Source organism: Semicossyphus pulcher, unplaced genomic scaffold (assembly GCF_022749685.1).
Source record: "Semicossyphus pulcher isolate SPU_LCO1_2020_fin unplaced genomic scaffold, fSemPul1.0.p SCAF_24, whole genome shotgun sequence".
Classification (NCBI taxonomy): Eukaryota; Metazoa; Chordata; class Actinopteri; order Labriformes; family Labridae; genus Semicossyphus; species Semicossyphus pulcher.
The window spans coordinates 172,209-199,551 of record NW_027211698.1 but is presented as its reverse complement, the minus strand read 5'-3'; the positions used below and the strand labels follow the sequence as shown (position 1 = coordinate 199,551).

At 39.1% G+C, this 27,343-nt stretch overlaps 1 protein-coding gene across 1 annotated transcript in view; it reads left to right on the top strand.

Moving 5' to 3' along the window:
• The window catches only part of LOC138603385 (gamma-aminobutyric acid receptor subunit gamma-3-like), a 147,834-nt gene that overhangs the window by 92,947 nt on the left and 27,544 nt on the right, over positions 1–27,343 (top strand). Inside the window, exons 6-8 of the mRNA XM_069675135.1 lie at positions 2,762–2,844; positions 15,713–15,850; positions 21,122–21,274. Coding sequence (XP_069531236.1) covers positions 2,762–2,844; positions 15,713–15,850; positions 21,122–21,274 — 374 coding nt within the window. The remainder of the gene's footprint in view (positions 1–2,761; positions 2,845–15,712; positions 15,851–21,121; positions 21,275–27,343) is intronic.

The window sequence follows — 27,343 nt, the reverse complement described above, 5'->3', positions numbered from 1 at the left end:
TCAAATTGCAAATATCACTATGAGTGTTTGTTTTCTACCCCCTGGAGAACTGTTGCAAAGCTTCTACTGCATCAGGATAAGTTCAATCTTCAATCAAGAAGTATCAAAAACAATCCTGTAAAGTAAACCAAAATGAAAAGCTTTGATTTTGCTGAAACCTAAGTGTTTTGTTTGTCTTAACTTTGTTTGTTCTCCAAGGTATGATCAAGCTGTGCATTCAGAAGAAAGGATGTGGATCTTCAGGCACACTGCTTCTAAATAATCTCTCAAGAAATTCCACTCCTCAACCACAAACATCCCTCTTCCCATCTAATTTCACTTCTGCTAATGGGTGTCTATAATGAATTTGAATTTTTTTTTCATTAAAAGGATATTACAGAGAAACTTGCCGGTTGGAGACCCCCAGTGAATCAATGTGTAGGAAAATGATTTAGAAATAATATTTTCTACGAAACATATGAATTAATACACTACATTGGCATCATTTTTTGTACATTTTTTTATATTTCTGCATCGAAACAGACAACTGGATGTGACGTAACAGAAAGGAGCCCCGCCGATTAATGACAGATATAACATTAATAAATGTTGTCTTGTCATTGAAGATGAAGAACTTGTTAATTAATATGCACACAGTGGACCACTGGCTTATAATTATGAGCCTGCAAGGCGTCAAAGAGACCAGGAACAGGCCAGGATGAGCAGAAATAACAGCCACAGGAGAGACATTGAACCGTAGTTCGACAAAAACTAGTGGAGAACTGGGCAGGTGTAGTTATGAGTGACTGGCATAAGCGAGCAATCTAACAATTTCATTTAGCAGATGCTTTTGTCCAAAGCGATGTACATCTGAGAGTTAATACAACACAAGCAATGATAAAGGCAGGAGGGAACAAAGTCAGTAAGAGCCAACAAACGGCTTGAAGTGCGATCAGACACTGGTTCTGACTGTGCCAACAGGCATAGCACAGTGATGTGCTCACATCACAACATTGCAAAGTTTATCATATACCAAAGGCTATAACAAATCATGAGTAGTAGCAAGTGGGAACTTTAATCCTTACCCATCACAGTTACTAATGGGCAAGTATCAGCTTGTATTTCGTATTGCCTTCTATAACAGTAAATCTGTATTACGTTTTATGGTGCCACAGCGGTGTGTGAGAGAGAGAGATTGCTGAAAGGTTCTTCTTATACCCTAATTTGGAGTTAGCAAACTTTAAAAATCAAGTCTTACTGTACACAGCTCACATTTTCACGATGAATCTGAATGAATTAAATGCTGCTGACGGTAAACCTGATGCTGTGTATTGAGGGGACTGCACCAGCCAACAGTCCCACACGGTCTGGTTTCAACATCCCATGTTGAAATCCATGATATCGCTTGCAATGTAATCCTCCTGTTGACAATGAGTGCTACAGATGACAGCGCTTTTCGTGACTGATGCTGAAACGAAGTCCCATCTCTTCACCTGCACAAAACTCATCCAGGGACGAAAGCTAGCCCTGCTCCTTTTCCTGTCAGGAGAACGGTGGCTCGATGTCCTGTCAAGCTAGAATTTGTGCAACCGGCACAAACTAAATAAATAACCATCATAAGAGCTGGTGAAATGCAATGATAGACTTCCAAAATAATATCTACACAATACAATACGACTGCTCAGACTCTACCACCTACTACTGCACGTTGAGCTAAGGCGGACACCGCGTGTCCCTCTAGTTATAATATGAATAAAAGCAGTTTTTAGCAGCTTTACTGAAATCAGCCACTTTTTCCTCCAAATTTGTGCCCTTATGTCTGTAAATCATATAAAATCAACGATTAACTTTTTACACAGCCATTTTCAGACAAGATTGAGTATTAATGTCATAAAAAATGTAACCTGCAAGTTTCTCTTCAAGTCTTAAAGAGGCCCATGTTTGTGGCCGTCTTTGCATTGACTGATACATCTGTCACACTCAAATCTCAACAGTATTGGCTGCTGCTTGCTCTTCTCTTCTCACCTCAGCTCAATTCTCTTTTCATAATTTCGGTCTTTTTAGCTCCTGTCAAGGATGGAAGTCAGTCTGTATGCAAATTGGGACTGTACATCATTGGCACTTTGTTCAACTACAAACAAGACGAGTGAGGCAGCACTCTTTCTACTTTAAATGAGGCTCCTCTTTTATACAGTCTATTAATGAGAAACTGTTCTGAGGACAAAGACACAACAATAGGTGAAAGAAAACACCCATTTCCACAATAGTGTCCTTTTTTACCACTATTATCGTATCCAGAAAAAAATAATTTTAGAATGACGCTTTATAGTAACATGCAGAGAATATTAATTTAGTCAAATTCTTTTTTTCCCCTATTAAGCAAATCCCCTGTGATTTTGTGATCACAGATGCTCTACTGAAACATCTGGTGTATTGACTTGTCCAGTGATCACAGCTAAGTATTCCTGTTTCTAGAACCTTACACGCCTTTAGACATTGACCTATAAGCTGACCTATATACTATGTTTGAATATGTCTGCTGCAGTTGATTAAACACTTCTGTCATTTTGAAGGATTTCACACATCAACCAAACAACCAAGTGTGATCTTGTGCCATCTGGTTTAAAGCCAGCGCATTCTGTTAAAAGCAATGATAAATAACACAAATTCACACCCCTTGTGCATTATGGGCCAAGAAGTAAAGGATACAAGGTATTTTTAGAGCTTTGAATGTCTTTGTCTAAGTTTATCTTTCTCTCTCTTTGTTTGCCTCCCTCTCTAGGATGACCATCAACGCAGAATGCCAGCTGCAACTCCATAATTTCCCAATGGACGAACACTCCTGTCCCCTCGTCTTCTCCAGCTGTGAATATTGGCAATAGCATGCACAACACACAGACAAACATATAGTCATGCATAGCAATACCTATTGCCCCAAAATGCCCTACATGTTAACTGCACAGACCATTTTAAAGCTTTCATAGCGTAAACATTTGTTTTGATTGTGTTTTGTGGTTTTTAAATACTAAATGCTCTGAAAAGCTGGCATTTTTTAATATTGCCATTCCTCTACTTCCCTCACAAGATTGACACCCAGCTTAACAAGCCAGTAAGGATTTGATTCCATACTGCTTCAAAACTTATAACCAATAGTCATTACTTGGGCAGCATATGGTGTACTAGTGCAGTGACTGAGGGGCAGTTTGACTGCTGGTGGACAGAGGTGTGCTAAATGGCGCAAAGCTGAGGGAACAATGGGAACTATGGATGTAGCTCTACATGTATTCTATGATCCAAGGTTTCAGATAAAAGTAACTTAGACAGTCCTTCTGTAGCCCTCTATCAAAATTGCCGCCTTGTTAGCGGACCTGGGTTTAGCCAATCAGTCTTTACAGTTATTTTAGACTAGCAGCTCAATGTGTGCCTCTTAGAAAAGTAGGGTAAAATCTATTTATTTTTGGTTAACACCATTAAAGCAATGTCTGTTAGACACTTATAAATAATACAGGTGTAAGTGTATGGATGTGTATTTTGAACTGAAGGGGGTACGTCCAACCCATAGACTGTATAAAGAGATGGACGATATGACCGCTCCCTAAATGTGAAGCCAAAACATTTCGGGCGCCCCCTGCTTACTGGCTGCAGTATAGGTCATAAAGCCAGCCTCCTCCATGTAAACAGGTGGGACATGGGCCAAACTATAAAATCAAAATACACGCCCGATACATTGAGACGACTCGAGAAGCAGCACAAACACTTTCGCAACAGAAATGTTGTTTGAAGTAGAGGACTTCTTTCCTCCAGTGTCTCCTGTATGCCATGACCACAGTGGTCCAGAGCCGTATGAGCATGAGCCGCAAGCACTGGCAGCAGGTGCTGCGACAGCCGATGCTGTCAATTGAAAAGAAAGTGCGCTCTTTACAGTTATATCAATATTATTATTATATATTTAATACACACTGGTTCGATAAATCTGATAAAGATCATTATGATTTAAATGACATCGTTTAAATGATATGACGTGGAGTACCACATCATATGCAATGCTGCTTCATGTTAACCTGTCAAGTAGCATGTTTGGTGCTGACTGGTTACGTCTGGCACCCAATCTCTCTAGTCAGTTTAGGCTAAAACAGAACATAGTTAACATACATAACAGAACACTAGTTTATCTCTGCGAAAAATTTCGATAATGCTCGTATTTATACCTGTTAAACGTGCATTTGTAGAAGTCAAAGTGACTTTCTAACCAACTGAACAATTCACATAAACCACGACACACAGCTCTGAATAATGGTATAGGCTATAGCAACCAAGCATATTACCAACTCTCCTGAAAGATGTTACAGCACAGCCTAATTATTGCAATATTCATCACTTTACCAGCCAATCGACAGACCTTATAGGATAGCTAGATAACAATAGGCAACGGGAAAAAGGGCGCACATATAGACACCACAGCACCGTTGGCATCTGTTAGGGTACATTAGCCTAACTTTGCCAAGGTAATTTTACCTAGCAAGAGCCGTTTCTTACCATATAACATAAGCCAAAAGCAGTCATGTCATTGTTAATAAAATGCTTATTACAAACAAGCAACATCTGGGCTGCACTGGTTTCCAGCTGAAAAAAGTGGTCTGGGGGTTTAGTTACTCTTAAACAGTAGTACTCCTCCTGTCAGTAAACTGAAGTAGAATAAGATAAGAAATAGGCTATGGAATAAGATATAAAAAAGAGATATAATACAAAAAATGCACACCAGGTGTAATTAAAGAGCTGTACAGATGTGCAGGTTTGTGCAAGATGATGGTAGTGCAAATGTTTAACAGTATAAAATTAAAAACAGTCCAATGTAAACATACGTAGTATGTAGTCTAGTGTACGTTAACGTAGCGCATAAAAAATGGGAAATAAACCTGATGGTGTTGTAGTCAATATGTTCATGAGCACTTGTGTAAGAGCTCAGTGTATTGTGACAAAAAAAAGTATTTACAAACAAGACAAAACCACGTGCATCAATACACAGAGGCTGCCATCTGCTATGCCACCTTGGATCTTTTGATAACTTTTAATCTTCAATGTCTTGTCAGTATGCTGACCGATTTTGAAGAAGATGGGATGGAGTCCCTAGGAGAAGTTTGTTAATGTATGACCCCAGTAAATTGCCTAAAATAGGCCTTATTTTGAAAATGAAACTAAAACCTATGGATGCTAGAGGATTTTTTGTAAGTATAGACAAGATTAATATGCATACCAAATTTCATACATCTAGGTGAAAGTAACCTGTATGGGGACCCCTTTCTGACATTTTCTAGGGGCGCTGTGGAGCCATTTCGTTGAACTCATGCCTGAGACCTATAAAATATAAAATTTTTCACCAGACCTGATGCGTGTGCAAAGATGGGTCAGTTTTGGAGCATTGAAAGCTCCCAAAAATGTGATTCTTTTGGACAAAGAAAGAAAGAATAATAATTCCTTGCATTGCAAAAAGATCTTCACGCCCAGCGGTGCCCGGGCCCTAATAACATCAACAACATAAACAACCAACATGTCTCCAAAGGCTACAACAAATCAATCAATCAATCAAATTTTATTTGTATAGCGCCAAATCATAACCACAGTTATCTCGAGACACTTTACAAAAAGAAAAGGTCTAGACCGACTCTTTGTTATGTTATTTAAAGAGAGGCCCAACATGAATCACCATGAGTAGCACTTATGTTGAACCAGACTCATGTTGAACAGCCATCTGCCTCGACTGGATGGGCCAAAAAAATGGGATAGAATGCAGGATAGCGACAGGCAAAGAGAGCAACAACAACATATGTCCTTGTTACATCAACAACAAGTAATGCATACTTATAATAATAAACCTATTAACTGTATGCATGGAAAAATGTAACGTCATAATGCTTAGTGGGAAAATATCAGGCAGAGTAAATTACGTAAAGTAAGTGTTGAAGACAGAGATAATCTCATCGTAGTCCAAAGAGTTAGATAGATCCTTTTCAAAAGACAATAGGACGAGGTAGTTGAGACAGATTGTACCATTGGATGCCCTTAGGTTTGATTTAATCGACCTGCAGAGGAGAACACTCCCTCAATACAGCAAGAAGACATAGGAAGGGTGAAGATAACTCGAAGTAGTTTGTTAGGATTCAGAAAAATGTCAGGAGCACAAAAATCCAAGACTTCCATGAGGGATGGAATTTCCAGCCCATTTACACTTTCCGACGCAGTTGCTCAATGAATACTGTTAATTCAGCAGCCTCCTCTGAGATGTTATAGTGATGACAGAGGGCCAGCAGAGACTCCTTCTGTGCAAATGTCTTTGACTGTGGGAAAACTCCATACTCATGATGCTGGGAACAATGATCCAATGATGTCAGCTATCGGTATAGGATATTGTTCCAGGTGTGTTTCAGTTCATCATCATTTCTCACACTTGTTGCATTTCCCAAACTAGTTTTGACTTAATAGCTGGGGCAGCTGTGGCTCAGTGGTAGAGTTGGTCGTCTTTCAATTGGAAGGTCGGCAGTTCAATCCCCAGCTCCTTCAGGTTGTCGAAGTGTCCTTGGGCAAGACACTGAACCCCAAATTGCTCCTGGTGGCGTAGCCAACATTTTCATTTATCTGCATTAGCTCTTCCATTGGTTTTATCACTTTTTCAAAATCACACTGTGAATTATCTGTAAAGCGAGCAAAAATTGTCCTCAAGTCCCTCAATTAGAGACTGACAGTGTTTGGCTTTGCAAACCATGTGTGCCAAAAACACTCATCTGATATAATTTCCCAAATGTGATGCAAAAAATACGAACTTTTTTATTTGTATAAAGGAGGCCCCATTAAAACTAAAGCATATACACAATGATGAGTCAAGGTGCAATCACTTAAAATCTTATCTAAAATGCCACTTGCGCTCATGCCACTTGTGTCCATGAACCTGATTGCCCATTTTTTTCACACTTTGACTTGTCCTTATATGCATCTGCCATTCAACAACAAGGAGGCAGCTGACTCCAGCAGGTTATTCTGAATATCGGGGCTCATCAAAGTTTACCTTTCTGGGCAGCTGCCTTTGGTGATTTTGGATCTGTGGATCGTATTTGCACATGAACTTGGAAAGTTCTAAAAAGTTTATTTCATTTAGAGCATCTGCATCTTCTCTGTGTCTGCATAGGAGGATGTCCTGTGTGGCACAAAACAGTACAATATCCAAGACTCTTAGTTAACTCTGCATCTCCGGTTATTTGGTTTAACACATCCCCCCACCAGCAGTTTGGTAAATTTAATTACCCCTCTGACCAGAAACACAGCTCCTTCATAAACAAAACATCTGGTCTATGTTTCTTTATAAAGAGCTTTTTACCTTGTTCACAACATGTCTCCTTTTTTAATACAGCTGCACAAACATCAAATTCTGAACAAGTCAATTCAACATAAAACATAAAAACATAAAAATAAAGCTGCAGATTTCCATATGACGGTATTCTGAGAAGTCTAAAAGAAACCATTTTCATCAATCATTACATAAGATGTTAAAGTAAAGCACATTTACAAACTGTGCAACAAGTTTTCCTGTGTTCTCTCAGATCATTCATTCTGTTTTGCATAAACAATGCCAGCCAAGTGTTTCTCAGTCATGTTCAAGCTGGCATCTGCCAATGATGAACTCACAACATCTGCCAATGATGAACTACACTTTGATTTGGCAGTACTATCTCTTACCACTCAAGACATGTGCCTGTTAGTGTTCTATCATAGTGTTCAAGGCCTTTGAAATGCTCCATTGCTTCATCATTAAGCATATTAGAAGTACCAGAGTGATCAATTTAATTAAAGATATGATGAATGTGTTGTTGGTCTGAATGGTAAATGGTAAATGGACTGTACTTATATAGCGCTTTTCTAGTCTTTGCGACCACTCAAAGCTGCTTTTACACTACATATCACATTCACCCATTCGCACACTGATGGCAGAGGCTGCTACGTAAAGTGACCAACTGTCAATCAGATACCACATTCATACCCGTTGGCTATGCCACCGGGAGCAATTTGGGGTTCAGTGTCTTGCCCAAGGACACTTCGACATGTAGCCTGACGGAGCTGGGGATCGAACCTCCGACCTTCCGATTGAAAGACGACCGACTCTACCACTGAGCCACAGCTGAATAATCTTATTAATTCTTAATATTTGTTATTGAAGACATATTTCTGGCAGAATTGATAGCAATCTGACACCTTGAAACGTGTCTTTTATTCATGACTTGGTTCTTTCGACAAGGAGCTTTTTTTTATTATTCGCTGTGCAATACGTAAAGAAAACACTTCACTCTTACACCTAATGTGCTCAGTATAAAAGGCATGAAAGCCTTAACTATGATTACAAGCACTTAGGACTCATGCAGTTATCCACATCACAGGCACAGAGACATGTAATCACTTCTCAAAGAACTCCCTCTGTGGTGCTATATTAGGATGTCGCAGATTTTTGCTGCACATTCTATTATATCTGCCAATATTTTTGTCACAAGAAGCTTGCCATGATTGAAGACCAACGGGTAATTGGCTGTGAGCAAGAAATTGCAGATTATGGTACATTTTCAGTATATTTCCCTTTGCTTTTTGTCAGCTTACAACTACAGGACAATATAAATTCTCCATTATATAATCATTTGACAGAACTTTGCTGGGCATATATGAATTGCAAAGTCTACGCTACGTAGCAAATCAAGCCTAAGACTTTACAGCCATGGTAGCGGCTTTTGTGTGGCTTTATTTAGGCATGGCAATGCATTGAGGCAAATGCTTACATATTATAATGTAGCATGTTGACATCATTAGTTTGACTTAAAAAAAATAAAATAGTAGTAATAGTAATAATAGTATAAAATAATAGTGTAGCGGTTCTCAGCTCTTGAACCGGAAGGTCGGGGTCCAAATCATGCATGAAGCATCTGAAGTGGGAAATATTGAAATGTAAATTATGGTGAGGTTGGGTCTAGGTTTTGCCTGAAGCCTGGGGAAAAAATCCTCCCTTACCCCCCGTATAAACAAACATCCTTTCACATCCATACATAAAATCATGAACTTCAGACCTCACCCGCTGACAATAACTAATGTAAAAGCAATGAATATCCATATTGGTGTATTTGCCTGTAGCCCCGCCAACAATACTGCCAATGTCACAAGCAGTATTTGCCATCCCTTTCATAAACAAAGACATCAGGATCATCAGCTGACAAGCACTGATCCTCCAAGCACAACTTACATTTCACCGTGATGTTGTTTTTGTCCCTTTCACCTCATAATTCAAAATAATGGGAATATTTCCACAAAGTAAACGCTGTCCTCTCTGCAATCTCGCTAGGTGAATTAAATTAAATGGTCACTGGACTGTACTGACGTAGCATTTTTCTAATCTTGCCGCATGCCACATTCATCATTCACACACAGCAATTCACACATTGATGGCAGAGGCTGCTACGTAAAATGCCCAACTGAATTCCAGAACTAACATATTACGTTACTCGTTACAACAGAAAAGTAATCAGAGTACTCTTAACAGATTACTTTGTAATGCGTTACCCCGAAAACTGAGGACCACACAATAAAAAACGCAAACACCAGGACATGCCCAAATCCCATCTCTCAGCTCTCGCCCTAAGACAAAAAGTAAGTCCCTTCTCTTAATTAAATCACAAGCAAAACCCCCTCACAAGCCGCTGCTGACCCCACCAGGCACAACATCAGGGCCACATTCTTGTTTAGGCATTCATCTAGGAATCTTCGCAGGCTCCTTTGGAGGTTTTCCCAGCGTGTCCAATTTTGAGGAAATAGTATAAAAGTATCATTATTATTATTATTATTATTATTATCACATTTGAAACAATTCTTAAAGTGCTACAGAATAAAAAAGTAACCATAAAAACAAGAATCACATGAAGTCAGCTCTTAGAAACGCCCAAGAAAAGGCTTTTCTCTGCTAAAGAAAAGGCTCTAAAAAAAAAAGTTTTGTGTCCTTTTTGTTTTCCTTTTTCTTTCTAAAAATTTCAACCATCTGCAGTGCCCTCAGGTGGTCAGGGATAGCATTCCACAGGCGTAGAGCAGCAGAGTGGAAGGCTCGATCCCTAGTGCAGAGCTTAGTCCTGGGGGGGATAGTGATGGTTGGCGTTACCAGAGAAGAGCGGGAGAGACAGAGTTTTGCAGTGTTACTGAGGTGGAAGGAGCTCTTACAGAGATGTTTAATGTGGGCCTCAAAGGTCAAGTGAGGATCAATTCTTATGCCCAGGTTTGTGACTAATAGGGGATAAAAGGGATATTCCACTTATGTGGGATGACTGGACCGGATGTGGAGTGCCAACAAAAATAGCGTCATTCTTGGAGCTATTTAGTTGCAGGAAGTTCTGTTTCATCTCCTCAGGTGATCAGTGTAGATGATGGTGGCATGGCTGCACTAGTAATAGTAAGTGGTATGCCAGGTCTCCTTGTGTAAAAATGCTTGTCTTACATCAACCCTGTATTGCACAAAAGTTCTGTACTTCTTTTTTTTTTCTTTTCAAGACAAATTGGGGTATCAGTAAATGTATGTTGTAGTGATATCATGAATGCATTAATAGTTATATAAACGTAAAGACAAAACAAAAAACAAAACAGTAATTTTATGCCACAAAACTTTATTGACATCACAGACAGATCAGCGCTGTCCATATGGTTGACAGTCAAACACAGTGCTACATTTTGGTGTATAATTATGCACCAGTAAGTGTTGATTAATGAATAAATAAAATAAAATAATAAATCTATTCTATTAATTCTAGCAACATTTATATAGTGTTGGACAAGCCCCCTTATAAAATGCAGTGAGCTAAGCCACCAGTTACTCTACATTAAATAAACTTCACTACACTGAAGCTACCCCCTACAGAAATATAGCAAGATAAGCAACAGCAACGAGGCAAAAGTAGCTTGCTACTTTAAAACTACTTCTTTATACAGTGAACCAGTTTTATATTTGGTCAATGCTGTTGTTTTAGTATAATCATTCAAACACTCTGTCCTAAAATTAGTAGCTATAGCTGCATTTACTTAAAGCAACAGAAAGACGGGACTCCACTTTCTTTATTGTGGTAAAATGAACAACTGGCTCAATATACCCCACAGCATTAGGCTCAACTTACCCCATAGCCACCATAATGGGCAAAGGCTGCAATTCAGGTAAGCTGAATAATTTAGATGCTTTTAAACGTAAGCAATTCACCAACTACAACATATATTAAATCTATATTTTTTACATGCACACAAAAGGTGGAAATACAACTGCGGGCTGTGAAATTATTTGTGAATATTATTTTGCGAGCTGAAAATATTTTTGACCTTTATTTGACTCAAGATTTGACTGATATGATGAAATCTTTGTGTGTAAATTATACTTAGCCCTTTTCCCATGTGATTCTCTTCATTACATCCAAATATAAGCGATTATTGTTTCCTGAAAGTATGCTTAAATGACAAAAAGTGTGCACACATCAAAACAGGAGGTGTGTCAATTTACCCACAGGCTTAAATTATCCAACTCTCCCATAATCGTAGTCTCAGTTTTTCTACTGTTGCCTCACTTTTTGTGCACCTCTTTCCTCTTATATGGTCTGTAGTTAGCTCTTGACAAGCTGCTGGCTGCTGTTTGCTGACTGCACGGCTGATGGTTAACTTACTAGGGGTTCGTTGTGTTAGCTTATTCACCGGAAATCATCTGAGTGAGTGAAACTCACAAACTAATTAAGTGGACCCGGTGGGTAAATTGGCACACCTCCTGTTTGTAGGCATCTGTGCACACATTAAGCATACTTAAATACACAATAACACACCCGAATGTAGTAAATAAAGTGTTTGACTGTAGCCCCACCCCCCAAAAAAATAAACAAACAATAAATACATATAAATAAAGTAACAAAAACTACGAACTTTCTTCAAACACAGCAAAAGGCATGCCCCTTCAACAAATAACAACACGCCCACTTACAGAAACACAAACAATAGGCCATGTCCCCCAAAGGGCCCGTCCGTGACAATGCATTAAAGGTGCTATATGTAACTTTCAGAAAATCCTCATTCCTAGTGACACGGTCGGCTGCTGAGGGAACTGCAGTCAACCTTCTTGTACGCGCTCGCGCAGACACTCGCACGCATGACGGTATCATGTTGACCGGCATCATGTTGTCCAAAATCAACACTGTTTGTCACAATACCTAAGTTAGCATCATGTTAGCTGGTGAAGTTATTTGTCAAGTTAGACGACACTGTTATAACGCTAGCGAGCATGCTAAGGTTAGCCAACTAGCTCTAACATAACTACACTGCATGGATCTGGCATTGTGCTTCGTGACCAAACGGCAAATTACTCAATTATCAGCCATATCAGCCCCGGGAGTCTGCATGAGTTAGCTGATGTTATCTACTCAACGGTGTTTTTCTATGTTGCCTAACTGGCAAATCTAACTGCAAGCTAACTGTAGCTTGTTGCCAGCTTAAAGCTGGCTGGCTAACCTTAGACTAGGCAGATAATGCAATGATATTGGATAATAAAAAACAATCAGTTTATACACATTTCCTTTGTTCTGCTACATAATTTACTGTTGGCTAAAATCAACACCATTTCTCATGTTAGCTGCCGTAATTTGTCATGATAGATAACTGACATACTCACTCAGATAATATTTTGGTAGTTATAAAGTTAGTGAGCTCTCGGCAGAGGTACTCGCGAATGCGCAGATACATCACATCCTCTTGTTTTGCAGAAAAACTGTCCCGAGTGCTCTACATATAAATCAGCCCACAGGCTGTTAGAGGCAATGGAGGAAGTTGGGGAAGGTCTCAATTTATCAGTTCCTCTACTATCCCTTCACACATTGGCAATAAAAAATTATATTTGAATGATTAATACATGTAAAATCTTACATATAGCCCCTTTAACCAGACCTTATTTGCCACTCTTATTTGTTTGCTAGTATTTACATATACAATTGCTAATTTACATCCTTTGATCACTTCCCTGTAAAAATGCAGGATAACTCACATGTCAGTTCCGTTGAAACAGGAAAGTCATTTGTTTTTAAGTTGTAATCAGAAGTTCTCAGTCATTCATGCCAAAGAAAAAATAAACTGAGGACCTATATCATCACTTTCACAGGGCTTATTACATTATTTGAAACCCAACCCCCTTCCCAACCATACCATGCCTTTTGATAAATGGGGTAAAATGTCTTGCATCATACAAGAATATGCCCAGTAGCTGAAGTATGGCTAGAGTTTATATTTCCCTACACAATTAGCAAGGATATTTCAAAATGTATTTAACTTAAAGAGGTAATCTCGAAGATCTCAGTTTTGTTCTCTTTGGTGGCACCGATGGCGATAAACGGTAATTGTGGGAGCACACTTCCCAGATATCCAAACAGTGTTGCATGTGTGACGTCCACGGTTGGCTCCAGTTGTAACGGTTGTAACTCTTGATTTTCCTCTCTGGTGGTCGCTTTCCTTTTTAGTTTGCCTTCATCTGACTTCGAATTTGTTTCTTTTTCTTTGGATTTTCACTTATTAAGTTGTATCTGTTGTTACGACCTCACCAAAGGCTCTCAAATCAAAGAGGTCAAACATAATAAAGAGTCAGAGTAGTTGCCAAAAACAACAAGAATTTATTTATCAAATCACAATAACTCACAAAACAACCCATTTCAAAATCAAACCTAAACAAATACTGATTGGCCGGCCAAACCAAACAAAAGCAGGAAGACACTCAGACCAGCCTACAAAGGGCCGTAGGATCTTGTGTCTTTCCTTCTTCCCTAAACTCAAAAACTAAACCCTAGTAAAGAAACAAAACCGAAAACTAGACTACCGGTCCCATCAGAAGATAATTTAAGAAATCAAAAATCAAAACTCAAATTAACAAAGGAGTAGCTCCAGCTACTCCAGCTGCTGCAGTGATGCCATCAGACAAGAGGAAAAGAGAGCATGTCGTGTTCCTGCCCCTCCCTTTTATGGTCTCTCCTCCATCAGGTGGATCACCCACACCTGAAAGAATTAGCAGGGTGAGTACAGACCTAAACACAAATAACCAGTAGGGGGAGCGCATGTAACATCTGTAGTCATCGTTCTTTTGTTTGTTCAGCCATAGCAGATTGCTGTTTACTTGCAACATTTGCAGAGACTGAAAAAACAACCACTTTACATTGCGTTAGCTCTGCCTACCCTCTCCGGCAGACCAACCACTGCTTGTGATTTTTTTTCACAAAAGTAGCCACCAACACCCAGTCCGCAATACTGCAAATGCAAAGGCTTTCACCATTGTGTTACCTTATTCGGCAATAGATAGTGTCTTAACAGACATTTATTTAAATGAAAATCTTCGAGATTATTAATTAATTATTACTTTAAATCTCTTGTATCCATTAGAGTCATACTGTTTTGACTGGGAGATATCTCCACATATAACTAGATCTGTTTACAGACGCACAACAGCAGGACTAGCACCTTGTTTCTCTGCTTGGAAAGAGAAGGAATATTAAAGCCAAGGCCACTGATGAGTGTAATTGATAATATTATGTAAGAACATGTTGCTTCAGTGGGCTTTTCAAGGCATGAAATATGACAAACATTTTGCAGCTATGAAGATACACGGTTAATAAAATGTTCATACTATTTACATTAAAGATAATTTTACAAACACAAATCCAGAGAAATATGATTGCCATTATGTCCGTCTTCTATATTAATGTTTGAAAAAAACATCACTGATGTCGTGGTTGTTGCTCATTTTGGTTATAGATTGCTATCCTTAAAATGAGACTATTTACATAATTAGTCTGGTTTTTGATTAACTTGTCCAATAAGCTCAGCTCCTTTTTTTACACTATTGCTAATCTAAACTAGACTAAATCACTGGCATGTCCTTATTTATAAGGCAATTCTTAACTTGCTTCACTCTTACTCATGTAATTTAATTCATCTGAATAATGCTGGAAGCCACAGTCTTTGCTCTGTGACCCATACACAAGACTTATATTTGCTATCTGTCCCCAAAGTGCGTCTTGAAATGGGGAAAGGGGGTTTTAGGTACGCTGCTCCTGCAGCTTTAAATCTGCTGCAGGAGGCTTTGGGTCTGGGGGGGCTGATCTCTTTTAATCTAGTAAAAAAGTGGCGTAAATTGAAGGTGTTGGAGGAGAATGCATCAGGTTGTAGATGCTTTGACTGATAACTTTCCCCTGTGTGACTCAGAACATGTTGACTTGGGTTTATAATTGTTATGTGTTATGTATATGTCTGAAACTTTGTTAAAATGTGCTGCTGTCTGTCTTGGCCAGGACACTCTTGTAAAAGAGATTTTTAATTCCATTCCCAGTTAAATATGGTTTCATTGAAATTGTCCATATTGAGTGCTTTCTTGCTTGTGTTTTTAAGCCTGTGAAGTCTGTGAAATGTCTAAAATGTATATGATCAGTACACTTAAAAGTGGTTCCAGCTTTAAATCATTTGGTGCAGATTATTCTTGAAAGCTTGGCTCCTTCTTGGAAAGGTAGTGTACTTTCACATGTCACTGAAGTGTAACATATGTGAGACTATTTGACATGTTGTAATTATTTCCCATAAATTTGAATTTCAAGACATATATTTGTTCACAATCTGCAGTAAAGCACTCAAACACTCAACAACTCACTCTCTGTGTGGTTTCTAGATGGCTACCCACGAGATGAGATTGTGTACAAGTGGGACCGAAACTCAGTGCAGACTTCGGATCAGAAATACTGGAGGCTTTACCAGTTTGATTTCATGGGGCTCAGAAACACTACAGACGTGCTCAAGACAACAGCAGGTAAGGAAGATGCCAACGAAAGGTTGAGAAAAGGTCAACAACTCCAGCAGTTGTACAACAATAAAAAACAGAACATGCTGAACGGTTGCATTTCATGCCGTTATAACTGATGATATTATAAAACTTATTTTATTTTCTTCCAGGGAAACATTTATTTCACGGCAAAGGTCAGTTTCATCGTAGATTAGCAGCTGAAGTAGTTTTGCTTGCTCTTCAGCAAGCTTGCGGCACTTGAGAACCTTGTGGCCCTAGGCTTTCTACAGGTTAAAGTTAGAACCACGAACGTAAAGTAAATCATCTAACCACAAGCCCTAGGATGTAAGGGCAAAAAGGTTTTTACATTGACATCAATCACGAACATTAAAGATTTAAAAGGAAGTTTAATTATTTACCCATATTCTTTCTCTTCCTCTCCCTCTCTTTCTTGCTTCCAGTGTGGTTATAAGGCATGGTGTTCTTTGATAGTTTAATTTAGTTTGATGTCTTTCAGAAGCAGTGACAGTTGAAGAAATATTGTTACTACAATAGTTTACAGGAATTATACCATCAACTGGCGGGGCTGGACAACTATCTAATACCCTTGCTTTCATGTGATCCTTGTAGATAAAGACAGATTTTTATGGCTCAACAAGTAAATCATCATGAATGAGGGAGATAAAGTGCTTGACCCCTCTTAACCTTGTTTATGAGTTGCATATTTGTGCCATACAGTCCTTTGTCTTTGGAGAGAAATGCTTGCATCTGCATAATGTGACCTCATTCAGCTTTATAGGAGCTTAACCTTCATTCATGAATATTCGAGGGACAGCAGGGCTTTGCATGATAAGGAGAGGGATAACAGAAAGTGGCATTAAATTATTTTCTAAGTGCTAAGTGGAAATTAGACGAATAGCTTAATTTTTTTTAAAATGTTTAAGCATTGTAATGTTTTCCTAATAATCAAACATGACAGAGAAACATATCCCTCTTTCAACTATAACTGAAGGCATAAAGCATTCTGTTGTCTGTTTAAGTTTGTCTAAGTCTGTTTAAGTACCTATTGGGAATACTGATCAAGCATCCTATTGATACCAAAAAAGTAATTGCTCAGCTAGCTCTTTTTTCTGATCAGAAAAAAGGTGACCGATGAGATCACACATCTTGTGACACAATTATGGGCTTTTAAATGATGTGTTTTCCTGCACTCCTGCTGCATTGTCTAAATACAGCCAGTTATTTTCTGCTGAGATGCTCAGAAATAACAGCAATCCTACACATCTGTCTCATGCTGTTAAAGAAAATTAGCTGTTTTCTCATTTATTACCTCATTTCTTTTTCCTGTTTCACTTGATGGAGTGCTTTCTCCACATGCATGATGATTAGATCCCTGGCTAAAAATACCCAGCATTAATTTACATCTTGACAAACTTTGAAAGTGCAGCATTTCTCTTCCTCTGTCCCTCTCTCTTATTTCCCTCTCTCTGCGTTACCCCTCATCCCTTATAAACACATAAGGTATGGGGCTGTTTTAATGAGGACTGTCTGAAAAGATCCCTGGCCACAGCACCACTGGGGATGTTCCCTGCAAAATCCATCGTCGTTATCAATTCTGCGACACCCTTTTTAAAAGGTCCCAATGCAAAATCCTAAACACTTCAGAGCTTTGTTCTACTATCCCATCACAAATTTCCCCAAAAGCCTCCATTATGCCTTTTCCTGCAGTTACTTTGCATTTTTTGCTGCATGGCCACTCTGAAAGAGTAATGTACTGTAGTGAATACCCTGAAAATCCTTTTCCTTGGATTGCATCATGGCTCATTGGCTCATACTGATCTTCCATTTGATAATCCTTCTCGACCCGATGTATAAGGTTCTCTGTTCTTGGCTGAGCTGACTAACCTGCAGCTGACAGCAAATTTCAAGTAAATCCCAGCTGGAAACCATGAAACTTTGGGGAAAAAAAAAAAAAACGTGGAGGAAACATGACCAGGCATGCAGATATTAAAAACAGTTTTAATAATAATTGGCTGTTTACCTAAACATCTATTTAACAGTAATTCTTCACTGATAACATTTATGACTAGGCCCAACAGGTCTGTTGAGCTAGGGATATTTATATTGGGCTGTTGTAAGTGCGCTACTCCACATTTGAAAATTTTAAAGGGTTTTAAGCCTTTAAAACCAAAAACACAAAAGCCAAATGTTAAAGAATGGATTAAAAGTGAGTTTATCTGCTAAATGCAGTTCTTAGTAATATTGGCTTACTAGCTTTCCAACAACTGACTAACACATCCGCAGTACAATTTTTTACCTACTGCAGACACAGTTAGAGGATGCTATCAGTTTTACGTAATATTAGTGTCTCTTTCCTGCTGTTTATTTGATTTGGGGATGTTAGCAATCCAGCCAGTGTTAGCCGAGGTTGCGTAACATTTGCCAAACATTTTGGTAACTCCAGGATCATTTTCTTAGTTAGACTAGCTAAAAATATCCCTTTGGTTAAGCTCTTTATTAGTTGTCCAGAGTCATGTGCTTGTTGGCAAGTATAGCCACTAGACAGCAAAAACAAGAATCAACAAATCTCAGAAAATATGACTAATCTAGACATTTTGTGGCCCTAGTCCTGACATTCAGTGGAATTGATCGTTTCATTGTAATATCTTGTAATCATTAGAAGAATTCAATACAGTATATTTCACTTTATTTGAACTATATTAAAGTAAGTTGTGATGCCATTATAATGTCAATCAGTACCTTGTTTTCTGGGCTTCATTGTCATTATCTACATTCATCCAGTATCTCATCTCCTTCATTCCCCCTTCAGTTGTTGTCTTTTTCCCTTCTGCCTCTTTGCCTCTCATACTTTAAGGAGGATTTCATAGATATACAATTCCAAAATACCATAGAAAAAACTATCAGAGAACACTGATTCAATGTTATGTATGACCAATAATAACAACTGTGACAAATTTTAATGTTAAGTTAATCTGCTTAGCTGCACAGACAGCTTTTAGACACTGACAAGAAAAAGGCTAAAATATTGTGGTGTTCCCCACAGGTCATTCCCCAGCCCCTGGCTGTTTTGTAACTTCTCCACCTAAATTTTGTTAGAGCAAACTATAGACTGTATAAAAAGATAGACGACATGCTGACTCCCCAAATGTGAAGCCACACATGTGAATGCCCCCTGCTGTCTGGTTGCAGTATAACTCATAAAGCCTGCCTCCTCCATGTTTACAAACGGGACATGGATCAAACTTCAAAATCAAAATACATGTCAGACATATTTTTCTCAAACATGGTTTCTGTCACTATGGCTAGTTTTTATTATGCTGATTTATGTCAAAGTGCTTTTTCTGAGAAGTGTAGTTTTCATTAGTTATTTGATGCTACATAAAAAGGACTCTTACGCCATGATACACAGCTCTCTTATATGGCTCAAATATGGCCCCTGCAACATACTGTTCCCGTGTAGCAGAGTAGAGGAGGAACTGTGAGAGGAGACATAACTAATACTAACAATACAGTCATTGACCTTCACACAACCAGGAATATCTGCCTCAGACCAAGGCAAGAAGCTGTTTTGCAGCAGACTTAGTACACCTGAGAGATCTTTGACGTTTTGTCTGTTAAATGTGTGTTTTGGACAGTGGAAGGGGCGTAACACCAATGCCGCGGCTTCACCAGCCAATCCCTGCTGCACAGACTCTGGCTCCAAATAATGGCAGCACCCTCGTCTAGGGCTTTTTTGGCTTCACTTTTGTACAATGAGAGTAGGCATAATGCAAAGAATTATAAAATGTACTGACGTACCTGCTTGACTACCACAGCTTCTCTGATAAATAGCAGGAAATGTATGAAGCACTGTGCTTTTCAGATCATCATGGATAACGGTATGTTGTTTGTTTATGGGTGGGTAAAATAGTTTAACTTACAAAATATCAGCATCAACAGAATTCAATCTTAAAGTCTTAAGCCATACTCACAGCTCTCTGAGTGAAATTTTAACATTAGCATGATAACAAAATGACAATGGTTACAAGCTGATGTTTAGCTGGTATCACATTTACCATGTTAATCATCTTAGTTTAGTGTGTAAGCATAGTAGTTGTAGGTTTTCAGGTATTTTGTCATAAACCAAAGTGTTGGACAAATATAAATTTTGAGCTGACGATGGCCCTTAAGTAAACCAAGGTTTACCAATTATTCCTAAGGGGAACATGGTTCAAAACAACATGAGAAGTCATCTACTAGTTCTAGAGACATTACATTCTACACCCCCTAGTCAACCAAATGCATTACATCTCCTGGGACCCATGAATATCTGTATAACATAGACAAGAAGTCAAGTTTCTGTCAAGTTTCTAGTGTCTGTGGAAAAAATACAATTTTGAGCTGTAGGTGGCACTAAGTAAGCTTTATCCACACCATTGTGTCTACAAAATTTCATGGAAATACATCCAACAGTTGTTGAGATATTTCTGTCTAGTCCAAAGTGGTGAACTGAGCAACCAACAGCCTGATTGAGGTTACAAATATTTTGGAAATGGCATTTATTTTTGCGTTTTATCATGATTACTTTTTATGAAATAAAGTAATTGTACCTTTTCAGCAAATTGACATTCTTTCTTGTCAGGGTTTCGGTTTAAACAAAAAGGTGAGGACCCAGAAGCAGACTAGATAATGGATTTAATTAAATAAAAGGCAAAAATGCACAAACAAAATCTAACTCCAACAAAAGACAAAAAGGAAAATCAAAAGACACAGCAATAAACTCACAAACAAAACCAGGAACAGTAATCCAAGGGACACAAGGAAATCAGGGGAGGCACGGAGACAATCCAGAGTAAGGTCATGGACATAGACTAACACACGATGGACGACAATGAACAGGCCACGAGACAGGGGAGCACAAAGACTAAAGAAACTTAGGAGGTGAGGTTAATCAGACACAGGTGAGACAATCAAGGGGCAGGTGAAAACAATCAGGGCAGGGCACATAATCAAACAAGCGGGAAACACAAAGGCAGGAAGTGGACCAACACGAGAGACAAGGTGACAAAGTAAAACAGAAAATGATCTAACCAAAGAGACACAAGTGAAATACTTAAGACTAAATTGTGACCCGAACATGGAATACACTAAAAACAAAACTAAACAATGAGAACTCAAGACAGGGAGACAAAGTGACATGGTAAAACAAGAAATAATATCTAAACCCTGAAATACAAGTCAACAACATTGCTAAACAAGAATAACTCATGACATTTCTGCTCAATTTTCTCTCAACAGGTGACTATGTGATGATGACAGTGTACTTCGATCTCAGCAGACGGATGGGCTATTTCACCATCCAGACCTACATCCCCTGTATCCTGACTGTTGTCCTCTCGTGGGTGTCCTTCTGGATCAAGAGCGATGCCACTCCTGCAAGGACGGCTCTAGGTACACAACTGCTCTGCCCATGTAGCTGTGTTGGTAAATGTGTGGTACATCACTTCCTTTCCAAAGGGATTGTGTAACTAAATCCATTTTACGGGCAGTCATTTGTGACCATTTATTCTTTATATTATATTTGATTCTTTTGCACTCACAAATTGGCAGATAACTCTTTTCTTGTCTGTGAATGATCAGCAGTAAGTAAAAGTGTTAGTGTGCAATACTTTTTCATGAATTTTCTGTAACTGAAGCTCTGGGAAAACTTTTACCAGATACTATAAAACCCTTGCCAATGCACATTTAAGCTGTCGTAGTCGTGTGGGCATAATATGTAAAAATTAAACGGAGGCTGGTGGCAGGGTTTAAAGCCTTTCGTATAATCCCCTTGAATCTAAAATTTAAATATACAGCAATAATCTCTTTTAATTGCTAAATGCAATATTAAAACTCAGTTTGTGTTGCAGTCAATATACTTGGTCATCATTATACTAGAATACTACGCACAAATATAGCTGCTGTGTGTCTGTTTGCATTTGTATCATTCTGTATAGCAGCCATTCACCTATAAAATTAGACCGTTTCACCTTAACTTAAACTGTGCATTAAGCCATCGTAGAAATGTATTTTCCATCAGTCCTTGTTTCCTGTTCATTTTTATTCTAGTGTTTCTTATTTTTAATGTTTTTTTACATTAGTTGACAATTATTAGGAATTATGTTCCTCTCTCACTGCATGCCACCAATTTTCTTATTTGCTTTCCTGTGGCTGATGATGCTATGATGTTCCACATTTCAGGTCTAATTTGTGTCTGACGACTTTAAGTCCATGATACACTGTAAAGAATTGATATATATGAAAAGATAGATTGGACAGCCCATGACACCCAACAAATTCACTCCAATGTGGCATAATCCAGACTTTTACATTAAAAACAAACCAATAATATATTCAGCAAATGAAAAATATTGGCATGACACATCTGGAACTCTTATTTAACTCAACTTTAAGTCAACTCACCAAATCCTTCCCAATAATCCTAATTAACACTCTGAAACCACCGCCAGTGATTGACCAGCTCAAACAACTAATCTGCCAAAATAAACCTCAAATATCTACAAGATTCTATTAAAAACTGATGACAATCTCACCATCCCGACCCAACACTGGCAAAAAACCTAGCTGTTACCACCGATATCAACTAATGGAAGCACGTGCTAAGAAACCTGAATTGCAAGTGAACATATTTCACTTGTGGGACATGATCAAACATACTGCTATATAGCAGACAGAGAGAGACCGACATAAAGAGGGGGGCGGGGCAAGCAGCTGCATGCAGTGAGCAACGTTGCATGGCGGTTGGGGGAGTGGGTCTGAAGGAAAGTAAGATGATCAGATTAAAGTAGTTTGTACATTAAGACTTAATAAGGTGAAGAAAAGAGAACAATTAAAGTGTGGAAGTAAGAAATAACCATCCAGAAATAAGGTAATACAGAGTAAGTTTACCTGTCATTCAATGCTTGTCACAAAAATCATTACAAAGCCTGTAATTATTTGTTTTTAATGGCCTGACAACACTAATATACTGTATATACATAGTAAGTCCACCAAAGCAACTTTATTGTACCTGAAGTAGGAATCTAACCAATTAACCTCTACCAACCAAATATTCTCACTGTACCACTGAACTCAAGCCAGCTTCCCCAACCTGTACTCACTTTCGCTTGTGGCATCACTTGCACAGAGGAAGCACACACGTTTCACTTATGAGAAACAAGTAAATGAACAAAGGATAAATATTTATTTTACAATGACGATGTGGTAATGAATTATTGTTTGAAGTCTCTGGCACTTGGAGTCTGAGAGATACGGTGATCGAAGGGTGTCTGTCTTTAGCAGAAAGATAATCCCCCTGTGAAGTCTAGACACTAGTGATGGAGGTGTAGGCCAATGATGTAGCTGATGAAACTGTGAAGACTGGGCAGTGATCAGGAAGTAGAGGGTTGCACATAAAAATGGCATGAATGAAATGTAGGCAGAGAAAAGCCATATTTAAGAAGACAGCAACAATACAGTAGGTTAGCTATTAGGGTGTGTTGCAGTGCTATTGGATAGATGTGACCAGGTAATTAGAACAGCAGATGACTTCAGGAAAAGTAAGCATGTGTGAGGGGAGGGTGAGCATTATGGTATGAGAAACATACAATAGACAAAGATGCAAAATATAACCTTTCTGAATGAACTTTTGCTGGAGATTCATTTCTAAGGTACTTTAATTCCACTATCACTCAGCCAATATCACGGAAGGTCATGTTAAAAATTGTCATCTGGAAAGTCTTTGTAGTTATAAAAAAGTTGGATTGGAGTCTTGTCTGAAAACCAAAAAACATTTTTTTTCCCAAAAACCTCACCGAGAGTTAACACAAGAGAGTTGTGTCATGTTGTATAAAATTCAAGTGGTGGTGGAGACAACAACCAAAGGCAGTCAGCACTTACAGTATGTGTCTGGTGGTGTGATATATGGCCAAAGGCAGTGAAAGGCTTGTGATTTCCCTCAGAGAACAGGTAGCACAGAGATGCGAACTATCCGAGTCCTGATAATATCCACATTCACCTCAACAACAAAAAGTCATTTAGCCTTGTTGTCAGGTTGGCCTGATACTTAATCCCGAAACTGAAAAAGGGGAGGCGAGATAAAAGGAAGAAAGGCTTGGCAAAAGAGCAGGACAAAACGTTAAAGTGTTACGCAAAGTGAAGGCATCTGGCACATAGTAGAAAGGAGAAAAATCAGAAGGAGTGAGGAGGATAAGTCTGATCTGTCTGATCTATCTCACAGATAGCTTACAGTCCAAGAAAGAAGCAGGAAATGCTGCTGCCCCCACTCCATCCCTCAAGGCAGTATGCCTTGACAAACTAACATGTTCCAGGTGGTATTTCCAAAAAGCTGTCACTCTCTTGCAACACCTTTAGTGGCAAGAAGTTTGAATAGCAGCAGGGTGAAAGTAAGAGAGCTGAGCTCGGGTTGATTCCCATTAGACGTCAATCTTTGCAACTCAGATGGATCTTGACATTGATACAGGCAGTTGTTGATGGGAAATAAACTGTCCCGAAGGCATAAATTGAGAAAGCGCTCGAGAGGGTAAAAAAGAGCTGTGGCACAATACATAATTGAACTTTGTGATAACCACCAATTTTATACTAGACAGAGTTGCTTAGGTTGATAAAGAATATCACAGTATCAGCAGTAACAGCAAGTTCTCAGTGTTGTTCTATTTGGCGGCTCCTCATGGCGATAAAAGGCAATTCTGGGTGCATTTGTCCCCAGATGTCTACAGTTGGCTCCCTTTGTTACGGTTGTAAGTCTTGATTTTTCCCGCTGACGTTCGCTTTCCTTTTTAAGACTGTTTGCCTTCATCTGAGCGTTGAATTTGTTCCTTTTTCTTTGGATTTTCACTTATTTTGAAGTTGTATCTGTAGTCATCGATCTTTTCTTTGTTTGTTCAGTTAGTAATTCAGGTTTTTGTTTGTTTGTTTTATTTTTCCAGGTTTTAAAATGAACATCTGTGAGAATTCTGCCATTTCTCCATTAAAAGGAAGGTGCATGATAATTTGTTTTGATGTTTTTTAATGCTGCGAGCATTGTTAATGACAATCTAAACAGCAACATGCAACAAATTCCAGTGAAATTATAATAATTATTTTTGTTATGTTATTAATGAAGGTGTGACAAGCCCCTACTCTCTGGCTTATTCAAACAAGTCAAGTTTAAAGTCAAAACTCCCTTTTAAATAATTGCCCTACAGAATGATGCATCTAAGGGCACCTACACACTATTCTAGGGAAGAATCCTGTGTGGTATGTGTTGTCTTCAAAATTCACAAGCACACGTAAGAATTGAACACATGAGACCATGCGCAGGGCTGGATGTCTTTCTCTAAATATGGATGTTTGCAAGAAGCCAGCGATCAAAGGTATTTGTGCACTGATTTGCAGCCAAAAAAACAAGAAAGAGAAAGTTGCAAGTGTTAGGATTCCTATCCTTGTTATTTCCCTCAGCCTGTATCTTGTGATGCCCTCGGCCTTAGATCGTTGCTTGTCATTGCCGGTCAAAAACAAATTTCACACTACAAGATTTGAACTTGCAGAAAGGTACAGATATTTAACGAGCAAGATCTAGCTCTGGCATCTGAGATGCATGGGTGCATATCTAACATCTGGTCTCTGAAAATTATCACATAGGGATTTGCTTATGATCTGGGGCTGACAGCTGAAGCAGTTTGTGTTTTTATGTGTCAGCTAGTATTATTCATCTCAAATATTCAGTCTTTGTTTGCAGCAATCAGTTGCAACAAAAGAATGTTTATTATCATATGAGAGTGGTGGGGGAAATAAGAGGTAACATTTAAACACCCAAGTTTTTTTGGTTACAGCCATCATTCACACAAATGCTTGACAGCAGAGATATGTCTGCTTGATTTTAAGAGCTTACAGTGTACCTCATGTTAAGTCTATCAAGTTGGCAGTTAGTTATAGGTGGTAGTACAGAACTATCAATCTCCCAAACTGTGCTGAGTATAGTATTTAGATTCTTGGGAGAATCTAAATACAATACTCTTCACCATAGATGCAATCTCCCTATGATCAGCTCTGTTTTTCTCCAGGAGCAGTTTCTTTCAGACACCTAAGAGGGTCTATGCTGGTAGTGGCTATTTTCAAAAACAGAAAATGATGTTAGGCACAAGGTCTTGAATATGTTTACAAGTTTAAAGGAGAAGTTCGGTATTTTTAAATCTGGGCCCTATTTGTACAAATTTGTGTGTTGAAATCAGTTATCAGTTAGAGGGCTAAGATGGCGGACGACACAGGTATGGGTGGTTTGTTAGGCTCCACTCCACTCCTCTTTTTTTCCTGCTCTTCCCAATTACTACTCGCTGCCTTAGCTATTGTTTTTAAACAATTTAACGCAAGTGTAAAGACCAGTCAAAAACAAAGAGGTAATCCGAACAATAAGCACAGAGATAATGGAAATGTTTGCTCTCTGTTGCTTTGCTGCTGGCTTTTGCTGGCACCTCTTCGACAGTGTTTCAGCGCAGAAAACACCGAAAAACAAACGTCATCAACAGCCGACTACTTTGCCTCAATGAATGAAAGGCAGAGATTGAATTTCCTCTGACACAGTTACTTTGTAATTTATTTAATCATCAGGCAAAGTGGATATTCCCGTGGCACACCAAACAAACAATGCACTCGATGTAAAGGCAAGTGGCATGCTCCCAGTATACTACTGATCCTGATCCTTCTGTCCGGTGATGTACAGCTGAACCCCGGCCCAAATACTAGCAACTCCCCGGAGCAGACAATGACGGCAGGGCTGTCCGAGGGGCTTCTGTTCGCCGGCCACACAGGAGCTGTGCGCGCTGGACGTGTAGCCGCTGTACGTGGATCAACGGGTGGGATGGGCTCACCGCTTGACCTGTCCGAGCTGCCCACGCTGGACGCGCTTCATGTGGCGGCTGACCAACGTCAACAAAATCCACCTGTCAGCGCGGTTCTCTGCCTGGAGAAGCATGGGGGGGCGGACCTGGTTGGAGTGGAGCGCCGTGGGAATGTACTGATGTAATGTAATGTACAATCCATGTACCGGACCCGCTGCTGGACCTATCCAAACTGCCAGCCCCGGACATGCTTCCTGTCAGTATTGACTGTTACCCACAGTAAACACGGAGGAACATAAACCGCGCGGTGAGTCTAAACAACAAAACTCTCACAGAAGACCTAAGCCACCACAGCAGGTGATGAGCGCAGCTAATGAGACTCTTAAATCACACTCAGCACATAGCTCAGCACGAAAACAACATGAATTTCGATTTTTTTCAGACTGTAAATCATGCTAAGGTAATATGGGACCCTATGTTTACCTAAAGGTATCCTGGGGGGACACTTGAACATTCGGAGTATAATATCAAAAGGGGATCGAATTCAACTTCTACTGACGGACTCAAATCTAGATGGTGGGGGTTGTTTTATGTCAGAGATACTATTAAATGTAGCGAAATCAACTTAGACACATCTTTAGAA